General features: G+C 38.5%; 1 protein-coding gene across 1 annotated transcript; it reads left to right on the top strand.

Annotated features, from left to right (window-relative positions):
* Positions 1–1,516: 1,516 nt before the first annotated feature.
* Positions 1,517–17,080, top strand: LOC116115271 (pentatricopeptide repeat-containing protein At1g62910-like). Its single transcript, XM_031401425.1, has 2 exons — positions 1,517–1,633; positions 16,526–17,080. Exons 1-2 carry the CDS (start codon positions 1,517–1,519, stop codon positions 17,078–17,080), a joined length of 672 nt encoding a protein of 223 aa, XP_031257285.1.
* The last annotated feature ends 8,190 nt before the right edge of the window (positions 17,081–25,270 follow it).

Raw genomic sequence — 25,270 nt, 5'->3', positions numbered from 1 at the left:
GATCTTTGTGAACAAGCTCACCCCAGCCGGTCCATCAACAGCAGGATCGAGTGAGCCATCTTCCACTTCATTGAGGGAGAGAAGTGATGTTTTCAGAAATAGGGAGGTGAGAAATAAGAAGAAATTTCAGCCTAAGAAGAATAGAAGAGACTGGCAAAGTAAACGGCCAAGGATTATTGAGTTTCCCTGTAAAACCCCTCCCTAGCCGGGTATTTCCTAAGTATCCCTTGGCCATTGAGAACCTAGAAAACGCACGCCTAGGAAAGAAGTTTATTTTAAAATCCTATTTAAAGAATAAACTTGTAGTTTAAAACATATATATAGATATATGTATTTAATTTTTTTTCTTAACTATAATAAGTTCATTGTATAATCAAAAAAATATAATTTCCTTTCTTGGAGTAAATTATGAAATCCATAGTAATACTTACTAGAACATATTTGTCTTCGTGTGGACCTCTACGGTTCGATCCTACATTTGGATCGGTAGCAAACACGTTCAGAGACAATATTGGTGGAGCCTCCAAATGTGGGTATGAATCTAAACTTTAGATTTATTTTATTTTCTGCAGATTCTTGATATTATACATAATCTTTAAAATTTGTGCCTTGATTTTGGGTTTTAAGTAACGATCTACGGTTGTATAAAATTTTGTTTTCCGTTGAGCAACCGGGTCGTTTCCTAACACTCACTCCATTGATTTCTTTGTTTTTGTAGGAAATAGGTGAGAAGCGGTCAGATGGATGTCGAGAGGCGGAGGGAAATGGCACCATTGTCTACTATTTTTGAGCTTATGTACATGAGATTTTTTATTAATGTAAGAATTATATATATAAAGTAAAGAAATTTTTGGGCCCATTATCTTTTACTATATGTTTATGTGTTTTTTAATGTACTATATTTCCCAAGTATATAAGTTAGAAAGAGTCATTACATTTTTGGTATCAGAGCAAAGATTTTGGGATTTGACAGTGTGCCTATCCCGCCGCGTTGACGTTCTGTAGCCGACCATTGTAAGATTATTTCTTTCCTTACTTATAGTAGTGGATAAGTTATTTGAGTTGATTCAAGTGTTGGTGTTTGTAGATGAGATGTAGAACTCGAGCAGGTATCAAGAAGGGGATGAGTGCAGGAGAAACTTCTAACCCGCCAGAACCTATTTCCCATACTTTTGATGAAGCAAGAATTAGTAGTATTGTACAACAAGTGCTAGTGGAAAGTTAGGGGAGAGCTGTAACCCCCGTCTGAGTACCAACCATCAGGGAAGAAAGAGAAAGGTCGGTACCACCAACAATACAAAACTGTATCGAGCCTATATATGGGCTCCCAAGCCAACACCAATCGTTGGAGTTCAGGGGTACCATAGACCCGTTAAAGGCTGAGGAATGGTTTAGGTCCGTGGAACGGATAACAACACTTTTTCCCATGATGGACAGAGAAAAGATACAGTATGCAAGTTTTCTATTTCATGGTGATGCCTGAATTTGGTGGGAACTCATGGAAGATACCCACGATATGGCTTCAATGACATGGGGAGAGTTTAGGAGACTGTTTCAGGCTGAATACAAAACAATGGATCGGGTTCATGAAAAGATCCAAGAGTTTATCAGTTTGAAGCAAGGGTCTAGTATGGTAAAAGAGTATTCTATAAGATTTAACTCTCTTGCACGGTTCGCACCCGGTATAGTAAACACACCAGAGTTGAGAAAAGATAAGTTTGTTCATGGGCTAAAACCAGAGAAGCCCGTGATGTGATGGCAGGAGTTGAGCCCCCTCATACTTATAGTGAAGCTTTAGAGCGAGCTTTAAGGGCAGGATTATTTGTAAATAAGCTCACCTTAGAGGGACCATCCACAACATTACCAAGTGACCCATCCCCCATTCCACAGAGCGAGAGAGAGAGTTGATGGTACAAGAAACAGGGAAGTGAGGAATAAGAAAAAATTCCAACCTAAGAAGAACAAGAGAGACTAGCAGAGTAAACGGCCAAGAATGCCTGAATTTCCCCCATGTCCAAAGTGTGGGAGGAACCATCCAACGGAGTGTTTAAGAGAGCTAGGCCGAAATGTATGCTATAGGTGTCGACAGCCAGGGCACTTGATCAAAGATTGTAAAGCTCCTCTTCCACCCGTAGTACAAACTTCCAGAGGTACCAATACCAGGGTGTTTACAGTGGCACAGGGTGAAGCAGAGGCCAGTCCATCTGCAGTTACTGGTCAATTATTATTTCATGCAGTTCCTCTTTATGCATTGATTGATTCAGGAGCTACACATTCTTTTATTACTCATGGAATGGTAGAAAGATTAGGTTTGAAACCTGTTGTAGTACATAAGCCTATTAAGATAGAATTACTTGATGGGGTTAGTGTGGTGACCCATGAGATGCTTCCAGGGGAGTCCGTAGTGATCCATGGAAGGGAGTTACCTGTTGATTTGATAGTGTTCGATATGCCTGACTTTGATGTTATTTTGGGCATGGATTTCCTTGGCAAGCATGGAGTAGAAATTGATTGTCGGAAGAAGAAAGTAAGATTTAATCTTGATGACGGAGATAGATTTAGTTTTGGAGAGGGTCATTAGTTGAGTATGTTAATCAGTAGTATAAAGGCTAGAAAGATGTTAATAAAAAGGTGTTCTGGGTATATTGCTCATGTACTGCACAGTAGTGATGTCCCATAACTAGAGATTCAGAATGTGCCAGTAGTCCGAGAGTTTTTAGATGTATTTCCAGAAGATTTGCCGGGTTTACCTCCGGAAAGAGAAGTAGAATTTAGTATTAAATTGGCACTAGGGATTGCACCAATATCTAAGGCACCTTACAGGATGGCCCCAGCCAAGCTTCAGGAATTGAAGAAGCAACTCCAAGAACTCCTAGACAAAGGCTTTATCCGACCCAGTCATTCTCCCTGGGGAGCTCCAATTCTATTTGTGAAAAAGAACGATGGATCGCTACGGATGTGTATAGATTATAGAGAGTTGAATAAAGTGACAGTAAAGAATAAGTACCTGTTGCCTCGAATAGATGATTTATTTGATCGGCTGAAAGGTGCAGCAGTGTTTTCCAAGATTGATTCGAGGTCAGGTTATCATCAAGTAAGAGTGGCGGAACAAGATATTGCCAAGACTGTTTTTCGGACTAGATATAGGCTATATGAGTTTCTGGTGATGCCTTTTGGGTTAACCAATTCCCTAGCAGTCTTTATGGATTTAATGAACCGGGTGTTTCATGATTTTCTAGATCAATTTATAATGGTATTTATTGATGACATCTTGGTTTATTCCAAGTCAAGAAAGGAGCATGAGGAACACTTAAGATTTGTGCTGTAGCAATTGAGAGAAAAGAAGCTATTTGCCAAGTTCTCAAAGTGTGAGTTTTTGCTGGATCAGGTGATATTTCTGGGCCATACTATCTCTAAGGAAGGTATATTAGTGGATCCTAGCAAAGTGAAGGCAATTCTTGAGTGGCAAAAGTTGAAGACAGTAAAAGAAGTCAAAAGTTTCTTGGGACTAGCAGTCTATTATCGGTGGCTTGTAGCAAGATTTGCTCAGTTGGCTAAGCTGCTTACAACTCTTACCAAACAGAGAACTCCTTTTATATGGTCAGATGCTTGTGAAGAGAGTTTCCAAGAGTTGAAGAAAAGATTAACCACTGCTCCCATTTTGGTGTTACCAAGGAGGGTGTGGATTACGATATTTATACAGATGCCTCATTATAGGGACTCGGTGCTGTGTTGATGTAGTTGGGTAGGGTGATAGCTTATGCTTCTCGACAGTTGAAAGAGTATGAGACAAGATACCCTACACATGATTTAGAGTTGGAAGCTATAGTATTTGCATTAAAGATATTGAGGCATTAGCTATATGGTGCTAAGAGTAATACCTACATCGATCACAAGAGTTTGAAGTATTTCTTCACTCAAAGGGAGTTGAATATGAGACAGAGGAGATGGTCAGAGCTGGTTAAGGATTATGATTGTGAGATTAAGTATCAGCCTAGAAAAGCCAATGTAATAGCCGATGCCCTGAGCAGAAAAACCTATTTGTCCCGACTCACAAAACAGAAAGAGTTATTGAAAGAATTGAATAGAGAACAGATTGAGGTCATACCAGGAAGGATTGCCAGATTAGAAATTCAGTTCAGTTTACTGGAAGAGATTAAAGAAAAGCAAGTTGTTGATGAGTGGTGTTAGAAAATAAGTCAGCAAGTGCTTGAGGGCAAGAGACCAGAATTCCACCTGTTAGACAGTGTCCTCCGTTTCAGGGATCGCTTATGCATTCCTTAAGATATTGAATTGAAAAAGAGAATTCTTATGGAGGCTCATGACACACCATACACTGCTTGTTGGAATAGATGCCCTAGAGCCAATAAATTATTGTAGAATTGACTCTTTGTAATAATGTTCATTAATCAATAAAAGACATTTTATTCTATATCGCATAAATCATTATTATTGCAATATGTATTGATATATGTCCTTAGAATGGTAGAACCGTGAGGAGGGTATCAAGTGTTTCAAATCTTGATAGTGAGAACCCTATGAGCACATAAGGTGGTCATTCTAGAAACGTCCGTAGCCCCAGTATTATTCTGAAATAAGGGCACAGATAATACGGTAAGGCTATCATAGTGCTGAACGACCCTATCAAAAGGTAGTGACTGATCTCACTTGTTAAGGTTGTTTGGTGACAACTTGGTGCAATACATGGGTGCTTGCTGTAGGCGGATATACCGTAGCAAGTTCCCTGGACTGGCCCGCTAGAGGATTCCATATGGATGGTAACTCTAGTGTCTATGGAACAAATCCTCTAACGAATGGTGGTGCATGTGATCCTTAGACTTGAGATCAACGGAGCACCTTGTGCACCGATTGGTGCAGTTTGACACTAGCCTAACGCAGTTCTATTCAGAGCTGTCAATACGGTGGTGATTGGCTACATCAAGGAGTGTATCAAGACTATGGTGGATTGACAGAGGATTCATCACTCCCGGGTACGGGAGAAGTTATCTCATAGCGTAATTCAGTATATGGCAATAACACTAAAATTGTGGCCACAGTGGGATTGAGTTGTTGCTCTATCCGGTTTATAATACAGGTCATTGGTCCAGAAATTGAAAACATAATATCGAGAGTAACCGGAGGTTGACACTATTTCTATGCCTTCATCTCGTCGAGATAACGAATGATGAAAAGATCGAATTGTACGGTAACCATATCGTTGATAGGTAGCTACTTGCTACATCCAAATCTATCGAGTGGCCATGATGCCTTGCTAAGGGCCAATCTTGGTCTGTGTATTAGTGAGACAATTAATTGGTGTTAATCGCGATACTATACACTGCCGGTATGATAAGGAGCCTATGGGTCACACACATAGAAGATAATTTAAGAGCCAAGAACAAAGAAGGGCGTTTTCGTCTTTTTAGGTGAAAGGGTATTTTGGTAATTTTACAATGCAATTAAATTTGCTAAGGTTGTAGCCTTTATTTAATTTATTAGAAAAATTAAATAAGTAAAATTACGTTTAAATATGTGTTCGCATATATTTAAATAAATTATCATTATTGTTAAATGTTAATATATATATTAAATATATATTAATTGATTTTAATTGAAGATAATGATGAACTAAAATAAATATCTAATTAGGGGGGTGTTTGGAAACATGGGGTGTTTGGGTTGGAGCCCAAGCTCATTCCATATGGGAATAGGGCAAGTAAAATAACATTATAAAAGAAAAGGTGTTAATTGAAAAATGATAATAGTTTTCATTCATTCACTATTCATTGAAAAGTGAAAATCCCTGTAGCCCCATTTTCTCTCCCACGCCAGATTTGGTTTAGCCAAAATCAAATACTCATTTTCTTCTTTGTTTCTTAAGGCTGAGGAGGATCTAGCAAATCCCTCCTTTGTTCCTTGCGATTATCTTCGTGTGGACTACGTCGGTTCGATCCTACACTTGGGTCAGTAGCAAAACGTTCGAGGACAAAGTTGGAGGAGGCTCCAAATGTGCATAAGATTGTTGAACTTTGAATATGATTTTCTGCAGATTTAATTTATATATTATATAAACTGTGATATTATACCCGGATCTTGGTTCTAAGGAACGATCCATGTCATTTATGTTTTTGTTTTCCGCTGCGTAAGTGGGTCGTTCACTACCATTGGTATCAGAGCCTCAGGTATTAATTTCTACAGTTTATTGTGTGATTTATAATATGTATTTGGTTGATAACATGTCATTTTTGAAAAATCTGCAAAAACTAGAAAATCAGAAAAATCTGTTTTTGGATGAATGATTCAAATGATAAAATGGTTTATAATGTGTTGATGGATGTTATATTGGTTGGTTGATATCCTGGTTGAACGTGTGTACATTCGATTTGATTTGGATTCATGTTATTACACAAAAACTGCAAAATACCGCGAACTGTTCATATTGGGGATTTCCAAGTTTCGCTGCGGCAAAGATTTATCTTTGCCGCGGTGAGTGCTCTGTGGAAGTTTTCGCCTCGGCGAAGATAAAACATTCGCCGCGGTGAAGTCTATAGCTTTCCCAATTTTGTATTTTTCGCGAAGGGACCAATCTGCAGTTTTTTATAACCTATAAAGCCAATAATCATTCTGCACATAAAATAGGGTAATTAATTAATAAACCCACCCAATTCAAAAATTGATTGTGTTTGAAATATATGCAATGTACTTGTTTGTATTTCGCATGGTGCCCGGTACGTGAGCCTTAGACCTAAGGGTGAATGTTTTAAATTTTTGGGTATGTATGGTTGTAAATTTATTAAATAGGGCCTGCGTTTCCTGCCTTTCTCTTCTTCTCAATGTACATTCTCTTCTTATCTCATCTCATTTCCTTCGAATGTAAATCGAGGTTTCTAAATTTATTGATGTAAAGAATTCTTATAATTATTCTTATTGTAAATTTAAATGATATTTTTGTATTGTACTTAAAGACGGACCAAAGGACGAGGCAACTATACTTGAAGACTCAAGATATTTATTACAGGACCCCTAGGTGACCCACCGATTCCTCTAGGCTCGAGGAAATTTGTAAAACCCCCCTCCAGTCAGGTATCCTCTGAATATCCCTCAATGAGAATCCCGAGGATACATGTCTGGAGAACGAGTTGTATTTAGAAAAAATCTGTATAAGGATAATAATAATAATATCCAAAACATGCATATAAAATGTCACGCAGGATGCAAACTTATAATTTACAAACTTTAAGAAATTACACAATCAAAACATATTTATAGGGTGGAAGCTTCCAAATGTATTTCACAAATATTTNATAGACTCCCTTGGAAGCATCTCCTGAGTTACCACATTAACACCATCTGGCAATTCTATCTTAATGGGTTGTCCCACTATAATAGGTTTCAAACCTAATCTCTCTAAGATCCCATGTGTAATAAATGAGTGTGTGGCTCCCAAATCAATTAATGCATAAAGGGGGACTGAATGAAATAATAACTGACCGATAATTGTAGATGGGCTAGCTTCGGCTTCACCCTGTGCTATTGTAAACACTCGAGCATTGGTTCCTCTGAATGTATGTGCTGCAGATGCATGAGGGGCTTTGCAGTCTTTCATCATGTGCCTTGGCTGTCGACATCTATAACATACATTCTGGAGTAATGCTACACTTACACCATTTTTTTACACCATTTTGTAAACATCATGATGTGGCATATGCTACAACCACATAAATTCTATTATAATATTAAAAATTCAAAATAATTAAAACTTTATGTGTTTGTAACATATGCCACATCATGATGTAATGAAAATTGTTTTAAAGAGTGATGTAAGTGTAGCATTACTATATTCCGGCCTAACTCTTTGAGACACTCCCCCGGATGAGTTCTCCCACACTTCCGACATGGGGGAAAAGCAGTAGTCCTTGGCCGTTTATTTTGCCAATCTTCTATTTTTCTTAGGCTGAAATCTTTCTTATTTCTTACTTCTCTATTTCTGGGGACATCAATTCTATCTCCTTGTGGAGCGAGAGGTGGAACACTAGGTGCTACTATTGATGGAATTATTGGGGTCAGCTTATTCACAAATATTTCAGGTCGTAAGGCTCATTCCAAAGTCTCACTATAGCTCTGAGGGGGTTAGGCACCTGACATTACATCTCGAGCTATTTCAGGTTTCAGTCCATGTACAAACTTATCCCTTCTCAATTCTGGTGTGCTACCTCATGCACATCCTCTATCAACTCCCACCATATTCAGGCATCACCCTGGAACAAAAAACTAGCATACTGGATCTTCTCCCGATCTGTCATGGGGAACAGTGCCATCATACGCTCCATGGACCTAACCACTATTCTACTACTATTGGGTCCGTCGTACCTCCAAATTCTGACCACTGATGCTGACTAGGTAACCTATAAATATGCTTAAGACGGCTTTGTACTCTCGGGGGTATCGGCCTCTCTCTCTCTTCTCTGGTGGTTGGTACAACAATTGGTGTCTCAACTCTCTTCGGTATAGGTCTTCCCTAACTCTCTACCAATACATGTTGTATGAGACTACGAATCCTCACTTCATCAAGGACAAGAGGAGTAGATCCTGATGGGTTGGATGGTTCACTAGCACTCACTGCATTCTTTTTACTTGATCGGGTCATACGTCTCATCTAGATCACATAGCACCAACAGTATTAGTTAACTAAGTTAACTCATCTACTATACGTAAGGAAAGAAAGAAACAACTTACAACGGTCGGCTAGGTACGTCAATGCGGCAAAAGGGGCACACTATCAAATCCCAAAACCATGCTCTGATACCAAAAATGTAATACTTTGTCTAGCTAGTAGTTCTTTGGAAAAATATAAGTAAAACTCCCTAACATGTTATAGAAAATATATATATGTATATAAGAATGTAATAGAGGGGGCAAAATAAATTTAACTTTATATACAAATCTCTACATCTAGTAATAAAGTCACAAAAAGAAATACAAAGTAGTCTCGGACAGTAGTGCCATTCTCTTTTGCTACTTGACGTTCCTCCTGACCGCATCTCATTTATTACCTGCAAAAATAGTGAAATCAACGAAGTGAGCACTAATTGCTCAGTAAGTAAACCCACAATAATTCTATTCCTTTTTCCGTTACTCAGATCCTGGATTTTCTTTTTGGTTGCCAAAGGTTTCAAACAAATTCATGGCATTGACTATGAAGAAACCTTTTCGCCAGTTGCCATGATTAAATCCATCCGGATTATGTTTGCAATTACTGCATATCATGACTATGAGATTTGGCAAATGGATGTCAAAACTGCTTTCCTGAACGAAAACCTTGAGGAGGATGTGTATATGACACAACCTGATGGTTTTGTTCTTGATAGTCAAGCTACTAAGGTATGCAAGTTGCAGAGATCCATTTATGGACTCAAGCAAGCTTCAAGGAGCTGGGACATTTGTTTTGATGAAACCGTAAAAGAATTCGGTTTTATCAAGAACGAAGATGAGCCTTGTGTTTACAAGAAAGTGAGTGGGAGCACAGTAGCATTCCTAGAGTTGTATGTCGATGACATACTTCTGATCGGGAATGATATACCGAACTTGCAGTTGGTAAAGGATTGGTTATCCAAGTGCGTCTCCATGAAGGACTTAGGGGAAACAGCCTACATCCTTGGAATAAAGATCTATCGTGATAGATCGCGTAGGTTGCTTGGCCTAAGTCAGAGTGCGTATATTGACAAGGTGCTGAAAATATTCAGTATGGAAGAATCCAAGAAGGGATTTCTTCCGATATCACATGGTGTTTATCTCTCTAAGGAATTGTGTCCTAAAATACAAGATGAGAGAGATAGGATGAAGAGGATCCCATATGCATCAACGGTTGGATCCATTATGTATGCCATGCTATGTACTTGGATTGATGTCTCATGTGCTTTAAGCACTCTTAGTAGATATAAATCGGATCTAGGTGAGCATCACTGGATGGCTGTCAAGAACATTCTTAAGTACCTGAAGAGGACTAAAGATACGTTCTTGGTTTATGGAGGGGAAGATTAGCTCACTGTAAGAGGATACAGTGATGCTAGTTTCCAAACGGACAAAGATGATTATCGATCGCAATCAGGGTTTGTATTTTGTCTCAATAGCGGTGCAGTGAGCTGGAAGAGCTCCAAGCAAAGCATTGTAGTGGACTCTACAATGGAGGCTGAGTATATAGCATTGTCAGATGCGGCCAAGGAGACAGTCTGGATTAAGAAGTTCATTACTGAACTTGGTGTGGTTCATACGATTGTTGATCCTATAGCCATCTATTGTGACAACAATGGAGCAATTGCTCAAGCCAGGGAACCACGGTCTCATCAGAAGTCCAGACACATACTCAGACGATTCCATCTCATCAAAGAGATAGTTAAGAGGAAAGACGTACAGATTAGTAAAGTGCATACTGACGACAATCTCGCAGATCCATTAACAAAGCCTCTGTCACAGCAGAAGCATGAAAGGCACTTGAGATCATTTGGTATTAAATACATGAATGATTGGCTATAGTGCAAGTGGGAGATTGTTAGAGTAGATGCCCTAGAGCCAATTAATTATTGTAGAATTGACTCTTTGTAATAATGTTCATGAATAAATAAAAGACATTTTATTCTATATCGTGTAAATCATTATTATTGCAATATGTATTGATATATGTCCTTAGAATGGTAGAACCATGACGAGGGTATCAAGTGTTTCAAATCTTGATAGTGAGAACCCTATGAGCACATAAGGTGGCCACTCTAGAAACGTTCGTAGCCCCAGTATTATTCTGAAGTAAAGGCACAGATAATACGGTAAGGCTATCATAGTGTTGAACGACCCTGTCAAAAGGCAGTGACTGATCTCACTTGTCAAGGTTGTTTGGTTATAACTTGGTGCAACACATGGGTGCTTGCTATAGGCGGATATACCGCAGCAAGTTCACTGGACAGACCCACCAGAGGATTCCATATGGATGATAACCCCAGTGTCTATGGAACAAATCCTCTAACGAATGGTGGTGCATGTGATCCCTAAACTTGACATCACCGGAGCGCCTTGTGCACCGATTGGTGCAGTTTGACACTAGCCTAACGCAGTTCTATTCAGAGTTGTCCATACGGTGGTGATTGGCTGCGTTAAGAAGTGTATCAAGACTATGGTGGATTGATTGAGGATTCATCACTCCCGGGTACGGGAGAAGTTATCTCACGGCGCAATTTAGTATATGGCAATGCCACTAAAACTGTATCCACAGTGGGATTGAGTTGTTGCTCTATCCAGTTTATAATACAGGTCATTGGTCCAGAAACTGAAAACATAATATCGAGAGTAACCGGAGGTTGACACTATTTCTATGCCTTCGTCTCATCGAGATAACGAATGATGAAATGATCGAATTGTACGGTAACAATATCGTTGACAGGTAGCTACTTTGCTGAATCCGAATCTATCGGGTGTCCATGATGCCTTGCTAAGGGCCAATCTTGATCTGTGTATTAGTGAGACGATTAATTGGTGTTAATCGCGATACTATACACTGCCGGTATGATGAGGAGCCTATGGGTCACACACATAGAAGATAATTTAAGAGCCAAGAACAAAGAAGGGCATTCTCGTCTTTTTAGGTAAAAGGGTATTTTGGTAATTTTATAGTGCAATTAAATTTGCTGAGGTCGTAGCCTTTATTTAATTTATTAGAAAAACTAAATAAGTAAAATTACGTTTAAATATGTGTTCGCATATATTTAAATAAATTATCATTATTGTTAAATGTTAATATATATATATATATATAATATTAATTGATTTTAATTGAAGATAATGATGAATTAAAATAAATATCTAATTAGAGGGGTGTTTGGGAACATGGGGTGTTTGGGTTGGAGCCCAAGCCCATTCCATATGGGAATAGGGCAAGTAAAATAACACTATAAAAGAAAAGGTGTTAATTGAAAAAGGTTAATAGTTTTCATTCATTCACTATTCATTAAAAAGGTGAAAAACCCTATAGCCCCATTTTCTCTCCCATGCCAGATTTGGTTTAGCCAAAATCAAATACTCATTTTCTTCTTTGTTTCTTAAGGCTAAGGAGGATCTAGCAAATCCCTCCTTAGTTCCTTGCGATTATCTTCGTGTGGACGACGTCAGTTCGATCCTACACTTGGGTCGGTAGCAAAACGTTCAAGGACAAAGTTGGAGGAGCCTCCATACGTGCGTAAGATTATTGAAATTTGAATCTGATTTTCTGTAGATTTAATTTATATATTATATAAACTGTGATATTATACTCGAATCTTGGTTCTAAGGAACGATGCATGTCATTTATGTTTTTGCTTTTCGCTGCGTAAGTGTGTCGTTCACTAACACTACTCATCCTGGAGCAACCAAAATGTATCAAGATTTAAAAAAGGGCAATTGGTGGCCAGGTATGAAGAGGGATATCAGAGATTTTGTAGCTAAGTGCTTGGTTTGTCAACAGGTGAAAGTAGAACATCAAAGGCCGCCAGGATTGCTTCAGCCACTTAGCATTCCTGAATGGAAATGGGGGAGTATATCAATGGATTTTATCATCGGTCTCCCACGAGTTCAAAAAGGATTTAATGCCATTTGGGTCATAATAGATAGATTAAAAAAATTAGCCCATTTTCTTCCAGTAAAGGAGAGTACTACCTTGGATCAATTGGCCCATATTTATATTAAAGAGATAGTTAGACTTTATGGGGTGCCCAAGACAATAGTGTCAGATAGAGATTCCAGATTTGTTTCAGCTTCCTGGACCAGTTTACAGAGGAACTTGCATACCAGGTTGGCATTTAGTACATCCTATCATCCTCAGACAGATGGCCAAACTGAGATAACGAATCAAGTACTTGAGGACATGTTGAGAGCATGTTGCATGGATTATATAATGTCCTGGCATGAGATGTTACCCTTGGTGGAGTTTGCCTATAATAATAGCTATCAGTCTACAATTAAGATGGCTCCTTACGAGGCCTTGTACGGTAGACAGTGTAGATCTCCACTACATTGGGATGAGGTAGGAGAGAAAGATGTTTTGCATACAGCTATTGGGCCGGAAACAACGCAGAAAATGATAGAAGATGTCAAGTTGATCAGACGTAGAATGAAGCAAGCCCAAGATGACCCAAGATAGACAGAAAAGTTATGCAGATTTGAAAAGAAAAGATGTTGAGTTCGAAGTGGGTGATAAAGTTTTTCTAAGAGTATCCCCCAATAAGCGGGTAATGCGTTTTGGTGGCAAGGGAAAATTAGCACCGAGATACATTGGTCCATTTGAAGTTTTACAACGAGTGGGAAAGGTAGCCTATAGGTTGGCACTACCACGGAGCATAGACAGGGTGCATAATATTTTTCATGTCTCCATGCTACGAAAGTATGTCAGCGATCCCTCCCATATACTAAAAATAGAAAAGTGGACTTAGAGAAGAATCTCGTTTATGAGGAGCATCCAGTACAGATGTTGGACAGAAAAGTTAAAGAGCTTCGAAATAAGAGTACCCCTTTAGTGAAAGTCCTATGGAGGAATCATAAATTCGAAGAAGCTATATGGGAGGTAGAGCAAGATATGCAAAACTGTTACCCGAAGTTGTTCGTTTGAATTTCGGGGACGAAATTCTTTTACCGGGGGGGGGGGGGGAATTGTAATGCTCACATTGAGGTACGTAACTTGTTTATGCTTTTATGCCCTTAGTTTTGATTATTTCAAGGAGAAAGATTGAAAAATCGACATTTGCAAACTTCACTGCAGCAAAGGAATTTTGTTGCCACGGTAATGAACTTTTTGCTCAAATTTGTGTCAAAAATTTTAGACTTCGCCGAGGCAAAGAACTCTCTGGAGTTTTTCACCGAGGTGAAGAAAAAACTTCACCAAGGCGAAGAGTTGGTTGGAATTTTTGAGGAAATTCTAGAGAAATCTTCCTTAGGGGCAAAGTGACCATTCTACCCCTAATTAGTTGAAAATGTGGGAAGTGAAAAATAAGGAAATTTGATGGAGAATGTAATGAAGGTAAGGGCATTAGTGTAAATGACTAAGGGACAAAGATGGAATTCTCTATAAAGTGCAAGGGCAAAATGGGAAAGTATGCCTATTAATATGAGATAGTAAGGGTTCAAGCACAAAGACCCTATCATTCTCTACTTCCTCTCACGCCACTTCCACTCTCAATTTCTTTCATCTCTTCATCAAAATTTCCAAGGGATTTTAGAGGGCTTTTGGTTGGATTTTGGTAGAGATTTGATCCTAAGCACCCAAAGGTAATAATTCTTGCAATAGATGTGACATTAATTTTTAAAAGTGTTGAATTCTTATAGTGTTTATGCTTAGGTTTAGAGAAAGAATAAGTCTATCAAAGAAAGAGAGATTCTAGTGGAATTACTCAAGCACAAGGTAAGTAAATCCAACCCAAGTTATGATTTGAGAAATCAAGGGTGTATAGATTTTACATATGTGTATATGCTTATGATTTTGAGAATTGTTGATGAAATTGATGAATTATTGATGAGTTTGATGATTATTGATTATTATAATTTAGCCATGAGAATTGGTGTTTGTTGTTTGATGATTCATTGAAGTTGGGTTGAAGTTAGAAAGAGTTGAGTAGAATTTTTGGGAGTGTATTGTTTTAGACAGGTTTAGTAATTGTTTAAATAGAGTTTTACTCCAACTATTGGTGACTTGAGAAAGACAAAGAATTGTAGCCAAATTAGAATTTGATTATGCATGCAATATGTTTGATGAAATGTCCAAGAGAAGTGTATGCATGAGTTTTAGTCATTTATGAATTGGCATGAGTCTATAGATAGTAGAGAGAAACTTATTTTTATGTTACATGACATCCTTGCATTTAAACATTTGCATTTAAAGAGAATTATGAGTATGAGCCATCTACATACATGCCTATACATATGTACAAGAACTTAAAGAATAAAGAGAAAGAAAGAAAAGTTATTAAAGAATACTCTAAAAGAAGAAAAGAACAGGTTGTTATGATAGGGAACCCATAAGTGACAAAAAGAATTTCCCCGCAATGCACGCCGCCTTCACAGTGAGCGGCCTAAGAATAAGAAGAAGAATTGGTATAGCCCATAAGAGTGCATGTGGATGAGGGCTGTACCCAAGAAAGAAGAATACACTCACACGGCCAGGGTTCCGAATCCATGCCTCAACCGAGTCCAATCGGCAAAGAATAAGAAAGAATGAGAAAGAAAGAATAAGAACAAGAAAGAAAGAATAAGAATAAGAAAGAAAGAATAAGAATAAGAAAGCATAAGAGAAGAAAAGAAAGAAAGAATAGAAAACAGAAAAGAAAATGTGCACTTCTTGCATTTGTACATGTACATCGCACTTATGCATGGCATTATGCCTACCACCATGAGTAGTGAGAAATTAGAAAGAAAGAAAGAGAGAAGAAATATTGAGAAATTAGAAAGAAAGAAAAGAATAGAGTAATGTAAGGAAAGAAATTAGAATGTGAGCAACAAAGAGAAAAGGTTAGTTTAGCAGATTTACTTATTGAGCAATTAGCGCTCACTCCATTGATTTCTTTGTTTTTGTAGGAAATAGGTGAGAAGCGGTTGGATGGATGTCGAGAGGCAGAGGGAAATGGCACCACTGTCTACTATTTTTGAGCTTATGTACATGAGATTTTTATTAATGTAAGAATTATATATATAAAATAAAGAAATTTTCGGGCCCATTATCTTTTACTATATGTTTATGTGTTTTTTAATGTACTATATTTCCCAAGTATACAAGTTAGAAAGAGTCATCACATTCATCTCATTTATCTTAACGCTTAAGAGATAATAATTAAATACAATTAATTATTGCTTGACCATTTTAACCCTTAAAATGTCACAAATAATTTTCTATGTAACTATTTCCATAGAAATCCTATCATTACCCTCGAAAGGTGCTAGCCGTCTTCGGATAATCATTTCTCTCTCTTATCCTTCTCTAACTTCTCAAGGCTAGGAGTCGTTTTCAATTTTCAAAATCTAAACAAACTTTCGTTAATTATAATATTATCAAGATATGTTTAAATCCTTTCACTTTAACCTATTTTACATGTTTAATGAATCCTAAGTGTGCCACGTTAGTTTTTCTAAATTAAAAAAATTGAAAAATATTTTCAAGGTCATTTTTTTAAATGCAAACTTGGGAGGTCCGGGAAGTTAAATTTCCGCCCTATACTTTTAAACACCATGCTCAACTTCATAATTTTCTCCATGTAAACTACAGATTTGGTAACTTCTCTCTTGATGAAACTCTTTATTTATTCGATTACATGATTCATATGCACCCCACTCCTCCTATCTTATCATTCCGTGTTTTCTTTTTTGTACTTGCTAAGATAAAACATTTTGATCAACTCCTTTTGCTTGTTTTTGGGAGTATTTTTAGGAGGGGTTTTTACCCAGATGCTGTGACTTTTAATTGTCTCATTAATGGTCTTTGTATGAAGGGTAATATTAAGAAGGCGATTGAATTGTGTAGGGTTCTCTTGGTTGTACGCCTGATGTAATTACATCTAGGACTTTGATTACGGGGTTGTGTCGAACAGGAAATATCACTGTTGCCCTTCAGTTATTTGAAGAAATGCTTCGTGGGAAGGGTGAGTTTGGCGTCACTTGTAAGCCTAGTATTGTTACTTGCAATAGTATTATTGATGGTCTTTGCAAATATGGGTTAATAGACAAGGCAAAAGAACTATTTTTAGAAATAAAGACTAGGGGCACTAACCCAGACGTGGTTACTTACACCTCTCTAATTTGTGGTTTGTGTAATACATGTAACAGGGAGGAGGCTAAAACTTTGTTTATGGAGATGTTGGATGAAGGTGTACAACCTAATGTAGAAAAATTTAATGTGGTAATGGATGAACTTTGTAAGAATGGGAAGATGGACGAAGCCAATAGATTGCTCCAACCGATGATTAATAGAGGTGTTCATCCCAACACAATTACTTATTCCACAATTTTGAGCGGTTATTGCTTGGAAGGTAGAATTGACGATGCAAGAAAGCTATTTGATTCTATGGCAAATCATTAAAATTCAACACTTTAAAAATTAAAACTCACTTTTTAGTGCAAGCATCTTACCTAAGGATGCTTGGGATTGAAATTCCACTAAAAATAACTCAAAATCTATGAATTTCCCCTGCAAAAGAATTGAAGAAATTGAGAGAATTTAGGGATGAAGGTGGCGTGAAAGTGGAGGAAGAATGGCTAGGGTTTCATTCTTCAACTCTTGATATAACATATTATTATTTGTAATTTCTCATTTTACCCTTGCACTTTCTATGAAATTCTATCTATGTCTCATAGTCAATTACCATAATGCCCTCATTTTATTGCATTCTTCATGAAATTCTATCTCTGTAACGCCCCACTTGAGGTACGTAGTTATTGTTTCTTCTTTTGCTCTTATTTGAGTTGGTTTCTTGGTAATATTATTTGGTTGAACTTTGATTGAGTGTTATGTTGAATACTTGCCCTGAAATTGGTTGAAAATAGAAGAAGTTCAGTGTTCCAAGCTTCGCCGGGGCGAAGAAGAATCTTCGCCGTGGCGAAGAGGTGTTGAAGCAATGGGAAGCTGCTGGACAGTTTTGCCGCAGTGAAAGAAGCTTCCTCGCCGTGGCGACAGGCCGACCAAAATGTTTGTTAAGTTTTAGATATTTTATTCCCTAAGGGCAATTTGACCATTCTACCTCTAATTAGCAGGAAAAGTGGGGAGTAAAATGTAAGGAATTTTCATGGAGAATATGTTGCTATGGGGGTGTGTTTCTAATGAATCAAAGGATATAGATAGAATTCCCAAAGAAGAGTAAGGACAAAATGGGAATGCTTGTGTATAAATTTCATTAAAAGGAATTAAGTCATTGCAAACCCTTCATTCTTCTTCTCCATCGCCACTCTCTTCTCTTGCTTCCTCTCAAATTCTCTTTCTTTTGATCAAGGAGTTTTAAAGGGCTTTTGGAGTGATTTGGGGTAGAAAATCAACCTAAGGCATCCTAAGGTAAGGATTCTTGCTTTGGTTGTGAAGCTTTGTGAGTTTTTGTATATATTGAGTATTGAGGGTTTTTGTTCTTTTGTTTAAGAGTAGAGAAAAAGTCAAGCAAACCAACTGAAAGGAAGAGTTAGTGAAATCTCTCCATAACAAGGTAAGTAAACCCCAACCCAAGTTGAGATTTGGGAATTTTCTTGATTAGGGTTTTGATAGCACTTATGTATGTGTGTTATATACATGTTATATGCCATGTTATTGAGGCTTAAATAGAGATTTCTAGTGCTTTGTGATTGTTTATACCTTTCAAATGTAAGAAGTGAGATGTGGGTTGGAAAGGTAGTTTGAGATGGAATTGAAGGGGATTGAGGAATCCTTTTGGAAGTGTCTTTCTTTGGCAGGATATGTGGCTATGTGAGGGGGTTTCTCCCCATTTTGGATGGTTAGAGAAAGATTTAGAATTATTGTTATAGTAGAGTTTTATTATGCACTTGAGTTGTTTGATGAAATGCCTAATAGAGGTTTGAGTATGAGTAGTGAACCTTAATTCTTGCAACATTGCATGTTGGCATTTCATAAGTGCATTAGTGGAGATGAACCATCCATAGGCATTAATTGTGCATTGAGAAGTGACCTAAGAAAGAGTAGGAAACTTTGTGTATGCACTTGCTCTATGAGTAGAGAACTTTGTGGATGCAACTACTCTAAGGGTAGAGAGAATGAGAAGTGCTAGAATAGAGTGAATGAGAAGAGTATTAGAAATGGGTGGATGCTTTGTGATCATCACCCGACAGTTATGAGAATCGGGTTGATGCTTTGTGATCATCACCCGACTAGCCATTAGAAATGGGTTGATGCTTTGTGATCATCACCCGATAGGTATTAGAAACGGGTGGATGCTTTGTGACCATCACCCGGTTAGTTATTAGAAAAGGGGTTGATGCTTTGTGATCATCACCCGACAGTTATTAGAATCGGGTTGATGCTTTGTGATCATCACCCGACAGTTATTAGAATCGGGTTGATGCTTTGTGATCATCACCCGACAGTTATTAGAATCGGGTTGATGCTTTGTGATCATCACCCGACAGTGATTAGGAACGGGTTAATGCTTGGTGATCGTTACCCGAAAGTCATGAGGAACGGGTAGGTGCTATGTGGTCTCCACCCGATAGTTACGAAAACCGGGTAGGTGCTTCGTGATCCCCACTCGGTAGTCACTAAGAACGGGTTGGTGCTGTGTGAATTCCACCCGATAGTCATGAAGAGTGAGATGGTGCTGTGTGAACGCCATCCGGCCGTACCTCCGGTAAGATGAGGCCATGACGTTTAGTAGGAAACAACAGAAAGTGTGAGGAAAGAATTAAGAGTAATACATACGGGGATAGACAGATAGAGGGTTTTACTTACTGAGCATTATTTTGTGCTCACCCCGTTATTTTCCTTTGTGGATGCAGGATCTAGGTGATGATGCAGTCGGAGGGGCGTCGGCAAGCGAGGAGCAATAGCTACACTGTTTCCCCTGTTTTGTCTTTTAAAATGGCATTTTTGTAAATGACGTTCTTTGTGTATAAAAGACGTATGACTTATAATAAAAAGGAAAAGTTTTGGGCCCATTTTCTATTGTTATTATGCATGCATTGTACTAGTTTACAGCAGTTGTTACAGTCTCTTTTCACTCCCCACTTTTTCAACTAATTATGAGTGAAAAGACCATTTTACCCCTAATGAAATTTTAAGGGATTTTCTTCACACTTTTTCAAGATAACTTTAATAAAATTTAACTAAGGGTATTAGGGCATAAGTAAAGCTACGTACCTCGATGCGGGCGTTATAATTGCCATTTACTGAATTGCGCCATGAGATAACTTCTCCCGTACTCGGGAGTGATGAATCCTCTATCGATCCACTACAGTCTTGATACACTCCTTGATGCAGCCAATCACTACCGTATTGATAGCTCTAAATAGAACTGCGTTCAGCTAGTGTCAAACTGCACCAATCGGTGCATAAGGCACTCTGGTGATCTCAAGTCTAAGGATTACATGCACCAACATTCGTTAGAGGATTTGTTCAATAAACATTGGGGTTACCATCCATATGGGATCCTCTGGTGGGTCAGTCTAGTGAACTTGCCTACAGCAAGCACCTCTGTGTTACACCAGGTTGTCACCAAACAACCTTGACAAGTGAGATCAGTCACTGCCTTTCGATAGGGTCATTCAACACTTTGATAGCCTTACCATATTATCTGTGCCCTTACTTCAAATTAATACTAGGGCTACAGACTTTTCTAGAATGGCCACCATATAAGCTCATAAGGTTCTCACTATCAAGATTTGAAACACTTGATACCCTCACCACCGTGCTACCATTCTAAGGACATATATCAATACATACAATAATGATTTACACGATATAGAATAAAATGCATTTTTATTGATCAATGAATATTATTACTAATCTACAATAATTGATTGGCTCTAGGGCACCCACTCTAATAGTCTCCCACTTGCACTATCGCCAATCATTCATGTATTTAATACCAAAAGATCTCAAGTGCCTTTCATGCTTTTGCTCCGACAAAGGCTTTGTTAGTGGATCTGCGAGATTGTCGTCAGTGTGCACTTTACTGATCTGCACATCTTTCCACTCAACTATTTCTCTGATGAGATGGAATCGTCTGAATATGTGTCTGGACTTCTGATGAGACCGTGGTTCCCTAGCTTAAGCGATTGCTCCATTGTTGTCACAATAGATGTCTATTGGATCAATAATCGTGGAAACCACACCAAGTTCAGTAACGAACTTCTTAATCCAGTCTGCCTCCTTGGCTGCATCTGATAATGTAATATACTCAACCTCTATTATAGAGTCTGCTACAGTGCTTTGCTTGGAGCTCTTCCAGCTTACTGCACCCCCATTGAGATAAAATACAAACCCTGATTGCGATCGATAATCATCTTTTTCCGTTTGGAAATTAGCATCACTGTATCCTCTTATAGTGAGCTCATCTTCCCCTCTATAAACCAAGAACATATCCGTATGTCTTACCTTCAGGTACTTAAGAATATTCTTAACAGCCATCCCAATAACGCTCACCTGGATCTGATTGATATCTACTACAAGTGCTCAAAGCACATGAGACATTATCCGAGTACATAGCATGGAATACATGATGGACCCAATGTTTAATGCATATGGGATCCTCCTCATCCTATCTCTCTCATCTTTTGTTTATAGGACACATTTCCTTAGAGAGATAACACACCATGTGACATCAAAAGAAATCCTTTCTTGGATTTCTTCCATACTGAATCTTTTCAGTACTCTGTCAATATATGCACTTTGACTTAGGCCACAACCTACGCTATCTATCACAATAGATCTTTTTTCCAAGGATGTAGGCTGCTTCCCCTAAGTCCTTCATGAGAAGCACTTGGATAACCAAGTCTTTACTGCGCACTGAAGTTCGGTATATCATTTCCTATCAAAGTATGTCATCGACATACAACACCGGAATGCCACTGCGCTCCCACTCTTCTTGTAAACCCAGGGTTCATCTTCGTTCTGATGAAACCGAATTCTTTTACGGCTTCACAAAACGAATGTTCTAGCCCTTGACTTGCTTGAGTCCATAATGGATCTCTGCAACTTGCATGCCCTATTAGCTTGCCCATCAAGAACGAAACCACAGGTTTGTGTCATAACATATCCTCTTCAAGGTTTTCATTTAGAAAGCTATTTGACACCCATTTGCCAAATCTCATTGTCATAATATCAACAATCGCAAACATATCCGATGGATTTAATCATGGTAACTGGCGAAAGGTTTCTTCATAGTCAATACCTGAATTTATTTCAAACCTTTGGCAACCATCGTGCCTTATAAGTATGCACCTTGCCATCCACGTCATCTTCTTCTTGAGACCCATTTACACCCTATGGGTTTTACCCCTTTAGGGTTCAACCAGAGACCATACTTGGTTTGGTACATGGAGTCCATCTAGATTTCATGGCTTCAAGCCATTTAACAAATCTAGATCGATAAGCACTTCTCGTAGTTTATAGTTTCATCGTCTTAGTAGACTAGTACATCCCCGTGTTGAGTCACGAGTAACCGTATCTCTCGGGCTCATGGCGTACTCTCCCAGATCTACGTAGCTCTTGTGCTACCTGAGGTGGTTCACTTGATCCACAAGTTGTAGAGTAACCTCCTCTTGAGCTCAACCTTCCTGGTGGCACATCATCTCGTCCTTTGTCTAGTTTTATTTGTGGTTCTAGAACTTCATCGAGTTCTACTTTTCTCCCACTAGTCCTTCTTAGAAAATTCCTTTTCTAGGAAGACACCAGAACGGTACCAACGATTTTGCATTCTTCTGGGTGGTAGAAATAGTATCCTTTGGATACCCCACATATATACATTTACAGGATTTTGGGCCCTGCTTGTTCGAAGTCAATTTCTTACACTAGCTTCACAAGCCCAAATCCTTAGATAAGACAAGTTGGGCTTTCGCCACTCCATAGTTCATATGAGTCTTATTTGCAGACTTTGACGGCACACGGTTCATAACGTGAGTCACAGGCTCTAGGGCATAACCCTAGAATGAGTGCAGGCAGATCACTAAAACTCATCATGGACCTAACCATGTCAAGTAAGTTCATATTCCTCCTTTCAGAACTCCATTGTGCTGGGTTTATTCGGAGGGGTGAGTTGTGATACTATCCCACATTCCTTCAAGTATTCAGAAAACTCTGAGCTTAAGTATTCACCTCCTCGTCTGACTGAAGAGCTTTAATACTTTTTCCCAACATAGTTTTGTACTTCATTCGAATTCCTTGATTTATTGTAAGCTTCAGATTTATGTCTCATAGGTAGACATAACCATATCTACTGAAGTCATTAGTAAAATTGATGAAGTATGAATATCCACCTCTGGCCTCAATTATTATTGGACCACATACATCACTATGGATGATGCCTAACAGCTCAGTAGCCTTTTCACCTTGTCCGTGAAAGGAGACTTGGTCATCTGCCTAACAGGCATGACTCCATACCTTAATGACTTAAAGTCAAAGGGTCCAAAACTCCATCCCTTGAAGTTTTGCAATGCGGGTTTTATTAACATGACCCAATAAACAGTGGCAGAGGTATGTTCTGTTTTTGATCGCTATGTTTAGCTTTCTTGGTTTCAACATGAGATATCCTTATGTTTAATCAAGAACATATAACCCGTTATATAAACTTGCATTCGAAATAGAATACCATTCAAACTAAAGGACAACATCCATTAGATATCTCAAAATGATACCCTATATTACCCAAAGCAATACTGAAATATATTTCTAGAAATAGAAGGTCGTAATCAACAATTATTGTAACAACAAGCCCGTAGGCAAAGTAAACATAGTCCCCTACAGCCAATGCAGCCATATATGCTCCATTTCCAACTTGTATCCCACCTCTCCTTGGTGAGCACTCTATTCTGCCTTATCCTGTCACTCACACACGGCAATCATGAAGTACCACTGTTCTTAGATCTACCAGAAGCTTGGTTTCCATCTACATCTACTGCTCTACCTATCTGTGTCTTCGTGTCCGTGCAGTGTTTTCTCAAGTGGCCATGCTTGTCGAATGAAGTAGACTACTTTGCCTCTCCCTATGCCACTCTCAGCCCAATAGCACCCTGTCCTTTGGGCTTGGCTTGGGCTTGGGCTGGGCCTTACCCTTGCCGTTACCCTTTTCTTTACTGGCAGCAACCAGTAAAACAAGCTGACTTCTTCAAGTTATGCTCTGAAGTCCTTAGCATATTCAAAGCTCCGACAGGGTTTTCACCATCATGTTCATATTGAAGTTCATTATGAACGGTGCATAGATCAGTCAAGGATTGCAGAATTAAATCCATTTGTAATTCTGCATCCAACTCAAATCTCAAAGTCTCAAGCCTCTCTATGTGCTCGATCATCTTGAGCACATAGGAGCAACTTGGGCTCCCTCAGTCAGACGACTTCCAAACAATGCTTTTGACACCTTATACCTCTCATGTCGAGCATTTCCTTCGAAAAGCTCCTTGAGATGTAGAATAATGCACAACATCCATATTCTCGTGCTGTTTTTGCAACACGGTGTCATCGATGCTAACATCAAGCATTAACGTCATCAACATCATCAAGGAACTTTTGATAAGTGTCCTTTACTTTCCTAATGGCATCAAGATCAGGCTCAACCATGTATGGCTTTTCAAGGAATACATTTCTTTTCTGACTTGAGTATATGTATGATTAAAATACCATATGAGAAATTGGATCCATCCAACCTGTTTTCTTTTCTCGATTATTGATCGCAAGTTCATAATGCTCATTTGGTGAATCTACAATTGCAGAAAAGATAAAGTGATTATAAAGTTCATTATTATTTAGGTTCTTTTATAAACATATGCTCCCTTATTTCCTCAAGTCAAGGCCCCCACTATTACTCGGGAAAGCTTTTTGACTTTCCTAGTGGACTGAGATCCCTCTGGCCCATTTCAAACTTTTGCTTTGGCGAATAAGCCAAAAATAGGTTGATTAGGTAGCCAGCAAACTTAATCCACACACAGTTGATAGCTCATACTATCAACCTCAAATGTGAAGAAGCCCACAAGCCAATCACGCAACCCAATGGCCCCAACCACTCGTCCTCAAGTGTGATTCTCCGTATCATAGAGTGGAACACTACATATCCCACACGACAACAATATGTGCTTCTCTACTATGCCTATGATGCGTTTATCCAACCTTCGCTTTGGCGACAAGCAAACCGTCATTTTAAGTCGACCCATCACCATTAAGGAAAACTCCAATAATTATTTAACCTCCACTAGTAGAAGTATACCCTTCGCTTTCGCGAACAAGGTTTCGATAAATAGTGGTTTGATTAAAACCATGGTGATGTAAGGCATACGTGACTTAATATACTTTAATTGAGGGGTTATTATTTAATGTCTCACCAGATTATACTTTATTAGAATGACATTGTTTTGGCATGTTATTTAACATTCAACCTTAGCATGTATCTAACCAAAATATTAAACTGCTGTTACATGGCCCACAAACAACAACCGATTTTCTCGAGAGCCTAAAGGAATCGGTAGGTCACCATAGGGTCCTGCAATAAAATCTCTTCAAGTATGATTGTCTCTTCCTTGATCCGTCTTCAAGAATACAAACCTAATTATAAATTTACAGAGAATAATT

Source organism: Pistacia vera, unplaced genomic scaffold (assembly GCF_008641045.1).
Source record: "Pistacia vera cultivar Batoury unplaced genomic scaffold, PisVer_v2 Contig735, whole genome shotgun sequence".
Classification (NCBI taxonomy): domain Eukaryota; kingdom Viridiplantae; phylum Streptophyta; class Magnoliopsida; order Sapindales; family Anacardiaceae; genus Pistacia; species Pistacia vera.
This window is presented reverse-complemented; position numbering and strand designations above follow the sequence as displayed.